This window comes from Canis aureus, chromosome 9, assembly GCF_053574225.1.
Source record: "Canis aureus isolate CA01 chromosome 9, VMU_Caureus_v.1.0, whole genome shotgun sequence".
Lineage (NCBI taxonomy): Eukaryota > Metazoa > Chordata > Mammalia > Carnivora > Canidae > Canis > Canis aureus.
Window position 1 is genome coordinate 47,797,624 of NC_135619.1, and position 12,029 is coordinate 47,809,652.

At 51.1% G+C, this 12,029-nt stretch overlaps 1 protein-coding gene across 1 annotated transcript in view; it reads right to left on the bottom strand.

Moving 5' to 3' along the window:
- Window positions 1–2,285: 2,285 nt before the first annotated feature.
- The window catches only part of MAP3K9 (mitogen-activated protein kinase kinase kinase 9), a 74,661-nt gene continuing 64,917 nt past the window's right edge, over window positions 2,286–12,029 (bottom strand). The window contains exons 10-12 of the mRNA XM_077909811.1: window positions 11,688–11,800; window positions 9,912–10,715; window positions 2,286–8,550 (exon numbers count right to left, since the gene is read on the bottom strand). Coding sequence (XP_077765937.1) covers window positions 8,066–8,550; window positions 9,912–10,715; window positions 11,688–11,800 — 1,402 coding nt within the window. The 3' untranslated portion in view covers window positions 2,286–8,065. The remainder of the gene's footprint in view (window positions 8,551–9,911; window positions 10,716–11,687; window positions 11,801–12,029) is intronic.

The window sequence follows — 12,029 nt, forward strand, 5'->3', positions numbered from 1 at the left end:
TTGAGCTGGTCAGACTAGATTGGGTGGGAACCGCAGGGATCAGAGGATTAGCACATGGGTCCCAGCCTTGAATGAAGCACATTCCACAGTCAAGTAAACAGGGTGCGGTGTACCCAACCCCAGCCCAGCTCCTTGTGCTGAGGTCTGTGTGCTGTGTGGGTGTGTTGCAAGTGTAAGAGCATACTGTGTGCCCGCCCAGGACCCGATATTCTTAACAAGCTGTGCCCTCTAGGAGACCTCCGTGGTACTTCCTTCCAGAACTTCCTCTGTTCCTGTCTCCTCACTAGGATCTGCTTGCATTCTGCAGATGACTCACCCTTTCAGCATCATCTCTCAAACTGGAGGAAGAAATGAGAAAAGGGGTCAGGGGAGATTCCATTAGGACCTGGAAGCTTGTCCTGATCCTGACCCTGGTCTGGAGTCACCTTGCTGCATTACTCAGGGCAGGGAGCAGCCTTCAAGCAAGTGGCCTAGACTTCTGGAACAACTGCAGGAGAACCTGGTATCATGGGAAAATACCCCAAACTACGGAATTCACCTTTTTTTTTTTTTTTTTTTTTTTTTTTTGCCGAATGTAGAAGTAACATATATTCTATGTAAGAAAAAGTCTTAAAAATTCCAAAAATAAGGAGCACTTTATTTATTTTTTAAGATTTATTTATTTAAGAGAGAGAGTGGGGGGGGCGGGAAGAGCAGGAGAGGGAGACAAGCAGACACCTCACTGAGCAGGGAGCCCAATGTGGGTCTCGATCTCATGACCCTAAGATCATAACCTGAGCCAAAATCAAGAGTCAGAGGCTTAACTGACTGAGCTACCCAGACATCCCTCATCTGACTCATCTTGTGATACAAGTGCAGATGTTAGAATCAGAAAGATTCTAACCGTTCCACCGTTTCATAATTGTGTGGCCTTGAGCATATTATTTGACTCTGATCCTCATTTGCCTCAATATATAATGGAGATAAAATGGGGTCTGCTCTTAAAGATGTTGAGATGTTGTGAATAAGATAACATAGGTCAAGTCTTAACAGTGCTGGGCATACTGTAGCTAGTGTTTATTACTGAATTCAATTTCTGGGCCCATGTTATGGAATTAATGCCACACGGCCAAACTGCTTTCCAGAAACATGGAGCAATTCACATGACTGCACACGGCATATGGCACCTTTCATGGCATCTTCTCTAGCAAGGAGTTTGGATTTTTCCATCTTAGCCCAATCTGCTTTCTAAAGATTACATGGGCCCTAGACAAACTCACCTTGAAGTTCAACCAAAAGTCATCTTTCTTCTCAGTCTCAGCATCCAGCATAGAACTGAACTTGTCACCTCTCCTGGGTTGCAGAGGATGAAGCTAAGCCATATGGCATGAGATACAGAGTCACAGCACTAAAGCATGAGAGTGTCAATATAGAAGTTTCAGAAGGCGTCTTCCATGCAGCTGAATGATGAAATAGGAGACTAAGAAAGGGAGAATAGCCTCCAACAGGCGTCTTCCCATCTGCTTTCACCCTCAGCTCCATCTAACATATACTCCCAGAAGTGAAGGCACAAAAGCTGCTTGGTGGTCAACTTGCTCCAGAAGAGGTTCAGAGCAGTGAAGTGGCTTGCCCAAGGGCACACAACTGGCAAGTGCCACTGAGAGCATCAAGACTACACGGAAACCTAAGATTCTCCTCACAGTCAGCAAATCTTGTCTACAAGTGTACAGCTCCATTTGTGTTTGCCCTCTTAGCTCCACTTACAACTTCACCAGGAACATCAGGGTGGATGATGATAGGAGTAGAAGACAGCACAGGCTTGCTGGGGGTTCTGAAAGCCCAAATCTGTAGCCTGTGCAAAAGTCAGTTGTGAGAAGAGACGGGACCATCTGGGCAGGTGACGTTTGGTGCCATGGGCCAGAAGGGCTCCTGTGGTCCAGCTGGGGGCTCCAGGGCCTGAAGGGAGGCTCCTCCCTTTTCTGCACCATAGTTTTTTTCTTTTTAAGATTTTATTTATTTATTCATTCATGAGAAAGAGAGAGAGAGAGAGAGGCAGAGACACAGGCAGAGGAAGAAGCAGGCTCCATGCAGGGAGCCCGACATGGGACTTGATCCCAGGCCTCCAGGGTCACACCCTGGGCTGAAGGCAGCACTAAACCACTGAGTCACCCAGGCTGCCCTGCACCATAGTTTTTTATTTTTCTCTACGTATGGAAATCCCCCAGGAAGAGCCAGTTACTTGGACATTGTGTTTAATGAGAAAGAGGGGAAAGGGTATGCTTTCAAAGCACTCAACAAACCAGAAGTCATTGTTGTAACAGTTTTATTCAAGTCTGTGTGTGCTCTGGTGGTGGGACCAGGCTGAATCAGCATTACACTGTAATACGGTAAGAGGTTTAGCCATTGAACCAAGCCTGCTTGGCATCCCTAGTTAACAATTTACAGTACCTTGAAAAAAAAAAGCCAAAGAAAAGAACCTGGTAAGTTTTCTTCAGGACTTTTCTATTTTTAAATATTGTTGACAAATTACAATAACTTAAATCCCAAAGCAAAATGGGAATTCAAGGACACAGGGTCAGGACATATGGACAAGACACTGGGGCAGGGAAGGCCTAGGGATAAAGACCAGTAGCTCATTACAGAGAACAAAAACGAACACATATGTGAACTTTCACTTTACCTGGACTCAAAGGCTCTAACAAGGAGAAAAAATCCCAAAGAAAGCATTTCTGCAAACCAAGTAAAACCTTTTTCCTTAAACCTCCAGAAGATAGTTTAAATCTGTGTGCAAGCATGTGAGTGTGTGAGCGAGTGGGCGTGCGCGTCTGTGTGTGTGTTTAGGATGGACAGTGAGGAAAACTAGAGAAAGTTGACGAGTTCATCACCTCCCTTCTTTGCTCCAAATGGGTGCCAAGGGCATGCAACTCAATACAATGGCTCTTCTCTACCCCAGCTGCAGTGGTGAGCTAAAGACCCAGGGCAAGGCTACAGGCAGGGGTTGCATGGGGAGCCACAGGCAGTAAGAATCAGGATGACCAGTCCTCCTGGCTCCAAAGTAAGGAAACCTTCAGAACAACGAATGCTAGGGCTCCCTGAGCAGCCTAGGGAGGCCAGGGTGCTTCCAGGGCCCAAGACCAGAAACGAACAAAGGAGGGGGCTGCTGTTAGTATCTCATCAGGATAAATGGAAAATAGTTAACAGTCTAAGGAGTTGAGGAGAGGCTCATCTGGCCTGCACAGCCAACCAGGAAGGAGCCCAGAGCTGGGTCAGGTTAATTAGGCACCTGAATCCTGTTACTTAGCCAGGACTCCAGTCTCTGCATCCTGCCTTCAAACGCCAGTGCTTGAGATGGCGAATGTCCAGGTGAAGCCAGGAAGGTGCTAGGGCCTGAGGACTCCCAGAAGCAGCAGTGGGTTTTCCTTTCTAATGTGGATTTTCACTAATTAGGATTCCTAATCTAAGAAAGCGATGGTTTGTCTGAAAGAAGAGAGCATTGGGAATGTGTTCCTAGGAATAAATGCAGCTTGACAAGAAGTCATCCTCATGCCTGAAGTCAAGGAGAGAGGCAGGTGGCCTTGTAGGTTGAACCATAGGAAACTGCCAATATTCAACTGGTTTTGACTTAACCACACACACACACACACACACACACACACACACACACACACACACTTTTCTCCACAAAGGGAAGCCATCTAGCAAGGTGAGGCTCATCAGTGCTGGACCTTGGGTTCCAGGATCATCATACATTTTAAAGTTAAAGGGCTTCGTGCTTCAGGTAGGGAAGATAGCATCCTCAGTTCCTGGTTGGGCTCAGAGGTTCAGAGAGGGGAAGAAACATTTGTAACTTCATACAACTAGTACGTAGGCAGCTCAGGTCACCACTTTCCTGCCACTCCCACCACCATGGTCGCTTATGGTCACAATGTGCTTCAAGCTGCTCTCACCTCTGACCCAGGTCCACAGTCTCTGGCAAAACTTTCAGGAAAAGCCTGGCACTCAGAAAGGGCAACATCTGCTGCTTCCCCCGATCCTTCAAGAGGCAATGGAGTGTTTCTAACCTGCCTGAGGGTGGGCCCTCACATACCTGGGTCAAAAGCATAGGCTTGATTTGAACTCACGAGGAAGAGGTCAAGGCTCCCTGAAACGTACCACTCACAGCCATCCGGCATTCAGAGTCCGCTGTTCTGTGCTTTTGTTAAAAGCGAGCTTGAAGAGTCACTGATGCTCAGGAGGTGTCTCCCTCCTTGTGGGGGGACAGGCGGTGGGGAGGTGCCCTCCAGTGTGGGGACTGAAGAACAAGAGTGTTGACACAAGCCACACCTAGGTGCCCTTGGGGTGTCTTATGGTGTCCCTGAGCATCCGTGGTCTGAGGGAAAGGGGCCCTTGTCAGGAACCTCACACCAGGACATGGGTCTCAAGGGCCAGCAGACCTTCTCACCAAAATTCTTCCAGGAATTGGCCTGATTCCAGACTCTAAACAAAGCAGACTCTGGGAATGACTCCTAAAAAATGTGAGACCCCAAAATGTCATCCTGGTGCCGCCTCCACACTTCCCCATCTCCTGGTTCTTCCTTCCTAAGACACTAGTGGTGAGGACCAGCCTGACAAGGTAGGTGGGGGAAAGGATGCTTATGAACACCAGGTGCTACATAAATGCAGAAATGCATGTGCCTGACCACAGCCCCCATGAGTCCTGCTAAGCCAACCCCAAATCACTACTCTTCCAGAAACCAAAGGAAGAAACGGTAGGCAAATCTCTTAGAGGCAAAAGTGGTGAGAACCACACTGTTAATTCAGCAATTCATCCAAATGGCCAGCAGGGAGCCGCGTGCTTCACTGACCCGCTCTGATACATGTTCTCGTTGCCCTTGACAGGGAAGCAGGTTATGGTTGCTTTTACAGGAAAGAAACCTGAGAGGAGCTAAAAGAGGAGTCCGAGGCCAGAGAGCAAAGCAGAAGGTGGAATAGGGCCGTCCTGTTCAGGTCTCAAGAGCTTGGTGCCCGCCTCAGCAGCCAGTCCAAGCAGCTTTTCAATTTCTCTTCCCTTGAATTTCTTCTTTAAGCATTTCCTTTTCTCCACCAGCAAGTATATCAGAAGGACAATGATGCCATTTTGTAAAGGTCACACTATTCTGAGTTGACAAATTGTAAGGTATCATCACTGCCACCTTCATCATTACTACCAGACCCTTAGATTTCTAAAGGATGTGGAGTGAAGAGCATCCACCAAAGCCTCTTAGAAATAACGCACGGGGATGATGGGGATATCCACTCAACCCCTGGCAGTGGCCTGGATCCCCAAGGGGGTAAACAGAGGATAATCCTGTTTAGAATCAGTAGAAGGAGACGAAGGTTCCAGGAGGAAGAGCAGAGAGCAGTATCTTCCAGGTAGTGAGCACCTGCCGAGAGGAAAGGGACAGTGTTCCCAAGGGAAGAGGAGGGAAGAGACCAGGAGAGAAATGCTGGCTGACACCAATGTAGGACCTGATCCCAGCTTCAAGACTTGCTCCTGATCATGACCACAGAGACCAGGGAGCAGAAGTGCATAGGAAGCAACTCAAAGCCATTACCATACAGGATCCTTATCCAACCAAGCCTCACTTCACAGAGGCAGAGAGTGTGGCAGGCAGGGGCCCACCAGAGACGGGGTTTGGGGCAGCTGAGGAAGATCTCTTGTTTTCATGCGAGCTCACAGAAGCAGCTTCACTAACCCCGTTCTGCCTCTTGCAGGTGCAATTTTACCCTTAGCCGACCCAGGCTTCCCTTGTCTTCCCTCTGGATGGAAGAGTAAGAAATGGGTTCAACCTCTCAATGCCAAGTGGCCACGATTCAGCACACACTACGACAGTTATACTACTGCTTCCAAAAAAAGGCCGCAGCCTAAAAAAAATAACAAAAAGTAGAAAACGGTCAACTGCATCAGAGCACAGAGCACCGTCCAGAGCCAGCACAGTTTGGATTGGGCTGAATGTGGAGCCATTCAGTGGAGCTAACGGTTTTCAGATGTGTTAGTGACTTAGGAACTGGGGCTATGGAGAGGCCAGGGAAGGGCACAGAACAGACCATCTGCGGCCCTCTCCCCATCAAGAGTGAAAGGGAGTCACTTGGTTGGCTGGAACTGTGGATAGGATTCACATTGTTTCCCCTTCTAGCCAAGGGGTGAGGGGATGAAGGCAAAAATCATCTCTTACAGTCTTCACTGAACAAAGCAAAGGAGAGATGAGACACAACAGCAAAGTCCCAGGCAACGACAAACTAAGAGTGCCTCCCACCCAAGATGGGCGAGGGGATGCTTGAACCAAAGTGCCAGTGAGCTCATAAAACAAGGAGCAATTGGAAACCAAGGTCACCCCTTTATTCATTCCCAGGTTGGGACTTTATCAGTTACAGAGAGAGAGAGAGAGAGCGAGCGAGCAGTGACCATACGTATCACCGGAGCCAGCTCTATTGCTCTCCCCATTCCAGCATCCAGGCAGCAAACACAGGGAGCCTGCAAGGGTCCTACAACATCCCCAGGGAAATACTCCACAATACAGGACACTGAAGCAACATTTGGAGAGTTTGTAGGCTAGAGGAGCATGACCTAAGGCTCTGCTCCCAATCAAGTTTATGTGTGTCCCACACAAAGACTGAGGAGGCCTCAGGGTAAGTGGAAGAGTGAAGGTACACAGGAGAAAGCTGCAGAAGCAATTCAACATTCAAGTTAAAGAAACAAATTCCAGAAAACTCAGGATTGGCCTCTGCTCTCCTTCCTACCCTGCTGAGGGTTCCAGAGCCCAGCATCAGGGGCCACCTGCACACAGAGGCAAGAGGCAAGAGGCCATGGTCAGTAGGCAGTGCCCAGGGCTCAAACCTTACATGTCAGGGGCTTACAAACATCATCGCCTCACCATATCCATTTGCGGCAGGTACCACTAAGGCTCCGTTTTGCCTCAAGGGCATCCCACAATGGATGGCCTGGCTGAGAAATCCCCACAGTTCTAGCTCCCAGTGTCCGGGAGCCGCCCACCCCAACACCACCAGTATGCTATTTTGGTGCAGTGCAAAGTCTCTAGCAACCAAATACATAACCCAAAGTCCACCAATTGTAGGGATTGGAGGGGAAAGACCAAGGGGAGGGCATAACACATAAAGATCGGGTAACAAAATGGACAAACACAGGGACTTCGTCTCTGGCTTCAGAACTGGCACCAGTAAGTGAGTCTCCCAAGAAACGATCCCTGGGATGAGCACGTTGGTAGCAGAAACTGGTCTGGCCGTGTCCAGACCCCAGGTAGGAGATGGGTGCCACCAACGGGTGCTGGTTTCTGCCTTTATTTGCATGTTTCCAAAAGGAACCAGGACAGACTCTGTTACCCTCTTGGCTGCAACTCGACTGTTTTTCCTAACCCCTTCTCCCCCTCCCCAGCTCTCACTGAGGCAGGTCCCCATGAGGTTCAAATAAATAAAGGGGGGGGGGGGGCGGGGCACCTGGAAGTGCAAGCAGGGATGTGCCAGGTCCAGCAACAGATGCATCCCACACCGGGGCACCTTGCCTTCTGTCCTCCAGCTGGCATGTAAGGGCTTAGGACACAGAAAAGCTCCTATCTCCCATGAATGGGATTCTAATTCATGGGTATTGGGGAAGAACGTGGAAGAGGAGCAAAATCAATCACGGGACATCCAATACTGGTGTTTGGGAAGGCTGAACGCAGGGCTAACGAAAGGACTCCAGGACAGGCTCTGGGCTTACCCAGGGGGCTGAGGAGAGGGAGCAGCAGACAGATTTGGCTGAGTGACCCTGCAGAGTCACCCTAAAGGCGAGGAAGACTGTGGAGGGTGGGGGACATGCACGCACCCCACCCTCCCCTACACAGCCAGAGCCGGTGGCCACAGCCCCTTCCGGGGCACATGGGTGGAAAGGCCCTGCAGGGCAGGGGACCCTCTAAAGCGGTCCTGCTTCCACCCCTCCCATCTTCAAAGTGCATTATCAGTGCAAGAAGTAGGGCTGGATTTCAGGGGGTCCAACTCTGAGAAAGGGCTGTGCCAGCCAGCTCCCCCTAACTCCTGCTTTCCCCCTTGCCCGCCCCCGACCCTTTTCACGCTAGGACCAGAACTCTTGCTGAATCTCATAAGGGGCAGGCCTGTGTGTGTTCAGTTCAGCTCTGCACAGCGGAACAGTGCTGTCCTGACTCTGGCCTTCTGCGTCCAGATCCAGAAGCGTCCGCTCGGCAGGGGGCAGCGGTCCTGCCTGGAATGGGAGCAGGGCTGGAAGTCCAGGCCGTTCCTCCACAGTGCTGCTGCTGCTAGCAAAGCACGAGTCCAGGTTGCTGGGCGTTTCGGTGCTGGAGCTGTTGGCCGGGGAGGCGCTGCGGGCGTGGCTGGGAGACACGAACCACCAAGGGTCCAGCCGTTGCCGGTTGGCAGAGGGACGTGGCCGAGGCAGAAACTCTAGGGTCTTGGGTCTCTCCAAGGTGGAGTCCTGCTGTGTGTTCCAGCGCCTTGGGGTTGGGGGAAAGACCACATTGGGGTCAGGCAGACGGGGGAATTCACCTGGGTCTCGGCTGGGGCTGGGGGTTTTCAACGTTCCTGGTCAAAGAGACAAAGAGAGAGGCATCAGATGACGGCACCACATTGCTGAGCCAGATATACGCTGCCCCCTCCCCACATTTGCCACACCCCTGTTCATTGGGCTAAACTGAGTGACAAATATTTAATGAGCACCTACTATGTGCAGTGTAGTGTGCTGTCAGGCCCTGGGGATACAGTACTGAACTAGAAGGCCATGAGCACTGTATCTGATAATAAAATAATAATGTGACATATGGGGGTCACATCTATAGTGAAAAAAACTTAAGGCACAGCTACGACCCACAGGCCACCCTGTGTTTGTAAATAAAGTTTTATGGTAACACAGCCACACCTATTGCCTGCTCTCCCACTAGAGCAGCAGTGTGGAGTAGTTACCATAGAGACCAGATGACCCACAAAGCCTAAAATATTTACTATCTGGCCCTTTACCAAGAAAGTTTGCTGACACATGACTTAAGGAAGGGTCTGTTCATTCCCAGTTTATTCAGGGAATAAACATGTAAGGCAAGAACAAATCTAAGTATCACAAATATGAAGATGACTTATAAGGTCTCTTCCCAAAGAGGACACATATCTCAGGACAACAACAAAAATCTAAAGAGGGGCGGAGCATGCTGGAAGGAAAAATACAATGTCATTTATACTCAAATATCACTGAAATCTCAACTGCCATCTCGTTGTCTTCTACTGGGTGAGAGGGGTTTCAGAGTCAGACTTAGGTCTCTAGGGAGCAAGGTCTGGTGGTGGAAAGACCTAGGACATGTATGCCCAGGTGGCTCCGTGTCAGATGGAGAAGGCAAGCCTATGCCCAGGCACAGCCTTGTAGCTGGACACCTCTCCACGTCCGGGGAGCCAGGCATGAGTAAGGGATGAGAGATGCAGGGCAGGATGCACAAGGGGAAGCGTGCCCGTGAGTATGTGTGTACTAACACTGTAATGACAGGCAAGGGCGCCCAGCCACGTGGCACCAAATACCCCTCCTAGGTGCAGTACGGCATTCCTTCTAGTAAGTTCAGTCTCCACTTCAGGGAACAGCCCAAGCCAGGCTCCTGCCCCTCCTGTACCCTGAAAGCACTTGCACCGTGTACTGTAAGACCCAGGGCCTGAACATCCCCCAGGCGCCCTGGGTCCCATTCTTCCTAGAACCTGCCTGCTTGTCTTCCTTCACTCCTCAGCAAAGGCCCCGTGAGGCACAGGACAGAGAGAAGGCAGCCAGCCTGGCCACCTCTCCAACCACACAGCAGCACGTCCTCCCGGGGGGGCCGAGTCAGAGGACGAATGGCATCCAGTCTGATATTGCCACTCCAGGGGGAGGCACAAGGGCATGAAAGAGAAAAGAGGAGGAGGACAGCACCCACCTGCTCCAGGGCTGGGGCTCAACCCATTGCTGGAGGGGCTCCTGCTGGCTAGGAGAGCCGCTGGCTTGAGGGCCCCATCCGAGGGAGTCCTCCGGTGACCGCTGGGCTGCGTGGGGGCTGTAAGGGTGACGTGGGTAGGGGTCAGGGACTGGTTGGGGTCTCGCTTGAAGCGTTCCACTCGGACGTTGACCAGGGGGTTGTGGGTGCAAGGGGTCAGGGGCGGGGCCTCGACCGGACTGACAGGCATCTCGTACACCACGATCTCGTCGCTGTCAGAACGCAGCAGGGAGCGGGTGGAGTTGCACTCAGAGATGGAGGAGAGAGAGAGCAGCGTGAGGGAGGCAGAGGGGTCTCCTAGCAACAGCATGGGCTCCTCCTTCTTGAAGAGCTTCCGGGATGGGGGGCTGGTGCTCCGACGAGGACGGCTGGCCCTCTGAAAAAGACCCTCGCGCCTCTTCTTCTCCTCCCGGGCTGGTGGCTCAGGCTCCTCCGGGGGAAGCAGCTGGCACTTGCCAGCTTCCAGCAGGTCAAACCCTAGGCCTGTGGCTGCGAGAACGGCCCCGCAGCCAAGCAGAGCCACCTCACAACGGCGGTGGTGGGTGCCGCCCCGCTTGAGGCTGTTGGTTGGCGTCAGCTGAGGGGTACTGGTGGCTGAGTTGACTGGGGTGGGCTCCTCGTGGACTCCATCGCTGGAGGGGCCCTCCCCATCCTCTCCACGAGGGAATGGGATACAGAGGTAGGACTGGTTGGGTGAATGCTGTAGACGACAATCCCCACTCCTTGGGCCTTCGCTGTCCTCATCCTCTGTGAAGATGAGAGGTAGGGAGGGGAAACAGGAAATGGAGATGAAGCAACCTAGGTAAGAATCTCGTCCTTCTCCTCAACTCTGGGCCTCCTGGCAGATTGTCAGGAACACAAGGTCAAACAGACACACGGGTGGGATAGGGGATCGGGCATTGAACCCACAGGGCTTTCCTCCTCCACACTCAACTGTGACTGACATGAGGAAATCACTCTCCATTCCAGAGCCTCTCGTCCTGTTTTCAGAAAAGGAAATCTGCTACTTTTCTACTTTTTTTCATAGGGATCCTCAACATAAGAGGTACAGTATGAATGTCCTGGAATAATGGGTAGAACAAAAACATTCCTAATTTGTTTGTACCATCACATTGGAGGGGACCTTGAATTTCTAGAATGATGGCCTAGAGACCTGTCTCAGGACCAGTGTCTTGCAATGGACTGGAATCTCCTCCATAGGTGAAGGTGCATCTACTCCATAAACTGACCTACTATGATGTTGGAAATCTTCAGAGAGAAGAGGACTTGCTTGCTGAGAGAGAGCCTGGAGAAGACCTTACCCATTCAGCAATCACAGGCGACTGGAAAGCTTCCTTAGAGAAAGACATAGTGTCTTCTACCACCATGTCCTGTTTTGCAGACTCCCCACATTAAGATACAAAGGAAAGAGCCCCAGCAAAGGGAAGTGCCTGATTCAAGGTTTCACTGTCCCCATTGTCCTACAGACTATAAATGGCTCCCTGTGAGAGGAGGCCAAGGGCAGGCCCCATGGCAGCAGGAAGAAGAAACTATGATTAGGGAAGGTTAAAAAAAATGGGAGCAGAGAGACCAAAGAGGAAATAGGGTGGGGGCCTGGGAGTTGGGTAAAAAAGGAGACAACCTCCATGAAGTGGTAGTAGGGGTCCTCAAAGAATCCCAGAAGCTTGGCCAAAATTTCCCTAAGGGAACGGAGAGAGTCAGGACAGAGGCAGTGCTTACCTATCTCCATAAGGCTGGTGAACCCCGGCAGTGCTGGGCTACTCCTGGGGCCCTTCCCCAGGTTGGGGGCACTGGACGACCACTGTTTGTATCCATCTACCAGGGACTTGAGGCTGAATAGGAGTAAATGAGGAAACTGTTAGAACAGGTCACTTCCCTTACTCTACCCTTACTTCTACAGGGCTGTGGAAATGTTTCCCCCTGTGTGCTTAATTCTACCAAAGCCCAAGAGCCTTGGGGTACCAGCAATGAACATTACTGAGTCCCCTCGCATGATAAACAGAAGTGCACATGCTCTAGGAAAACAAAAGCAGTGCCATGAACCCACCCCTTCACATGCTG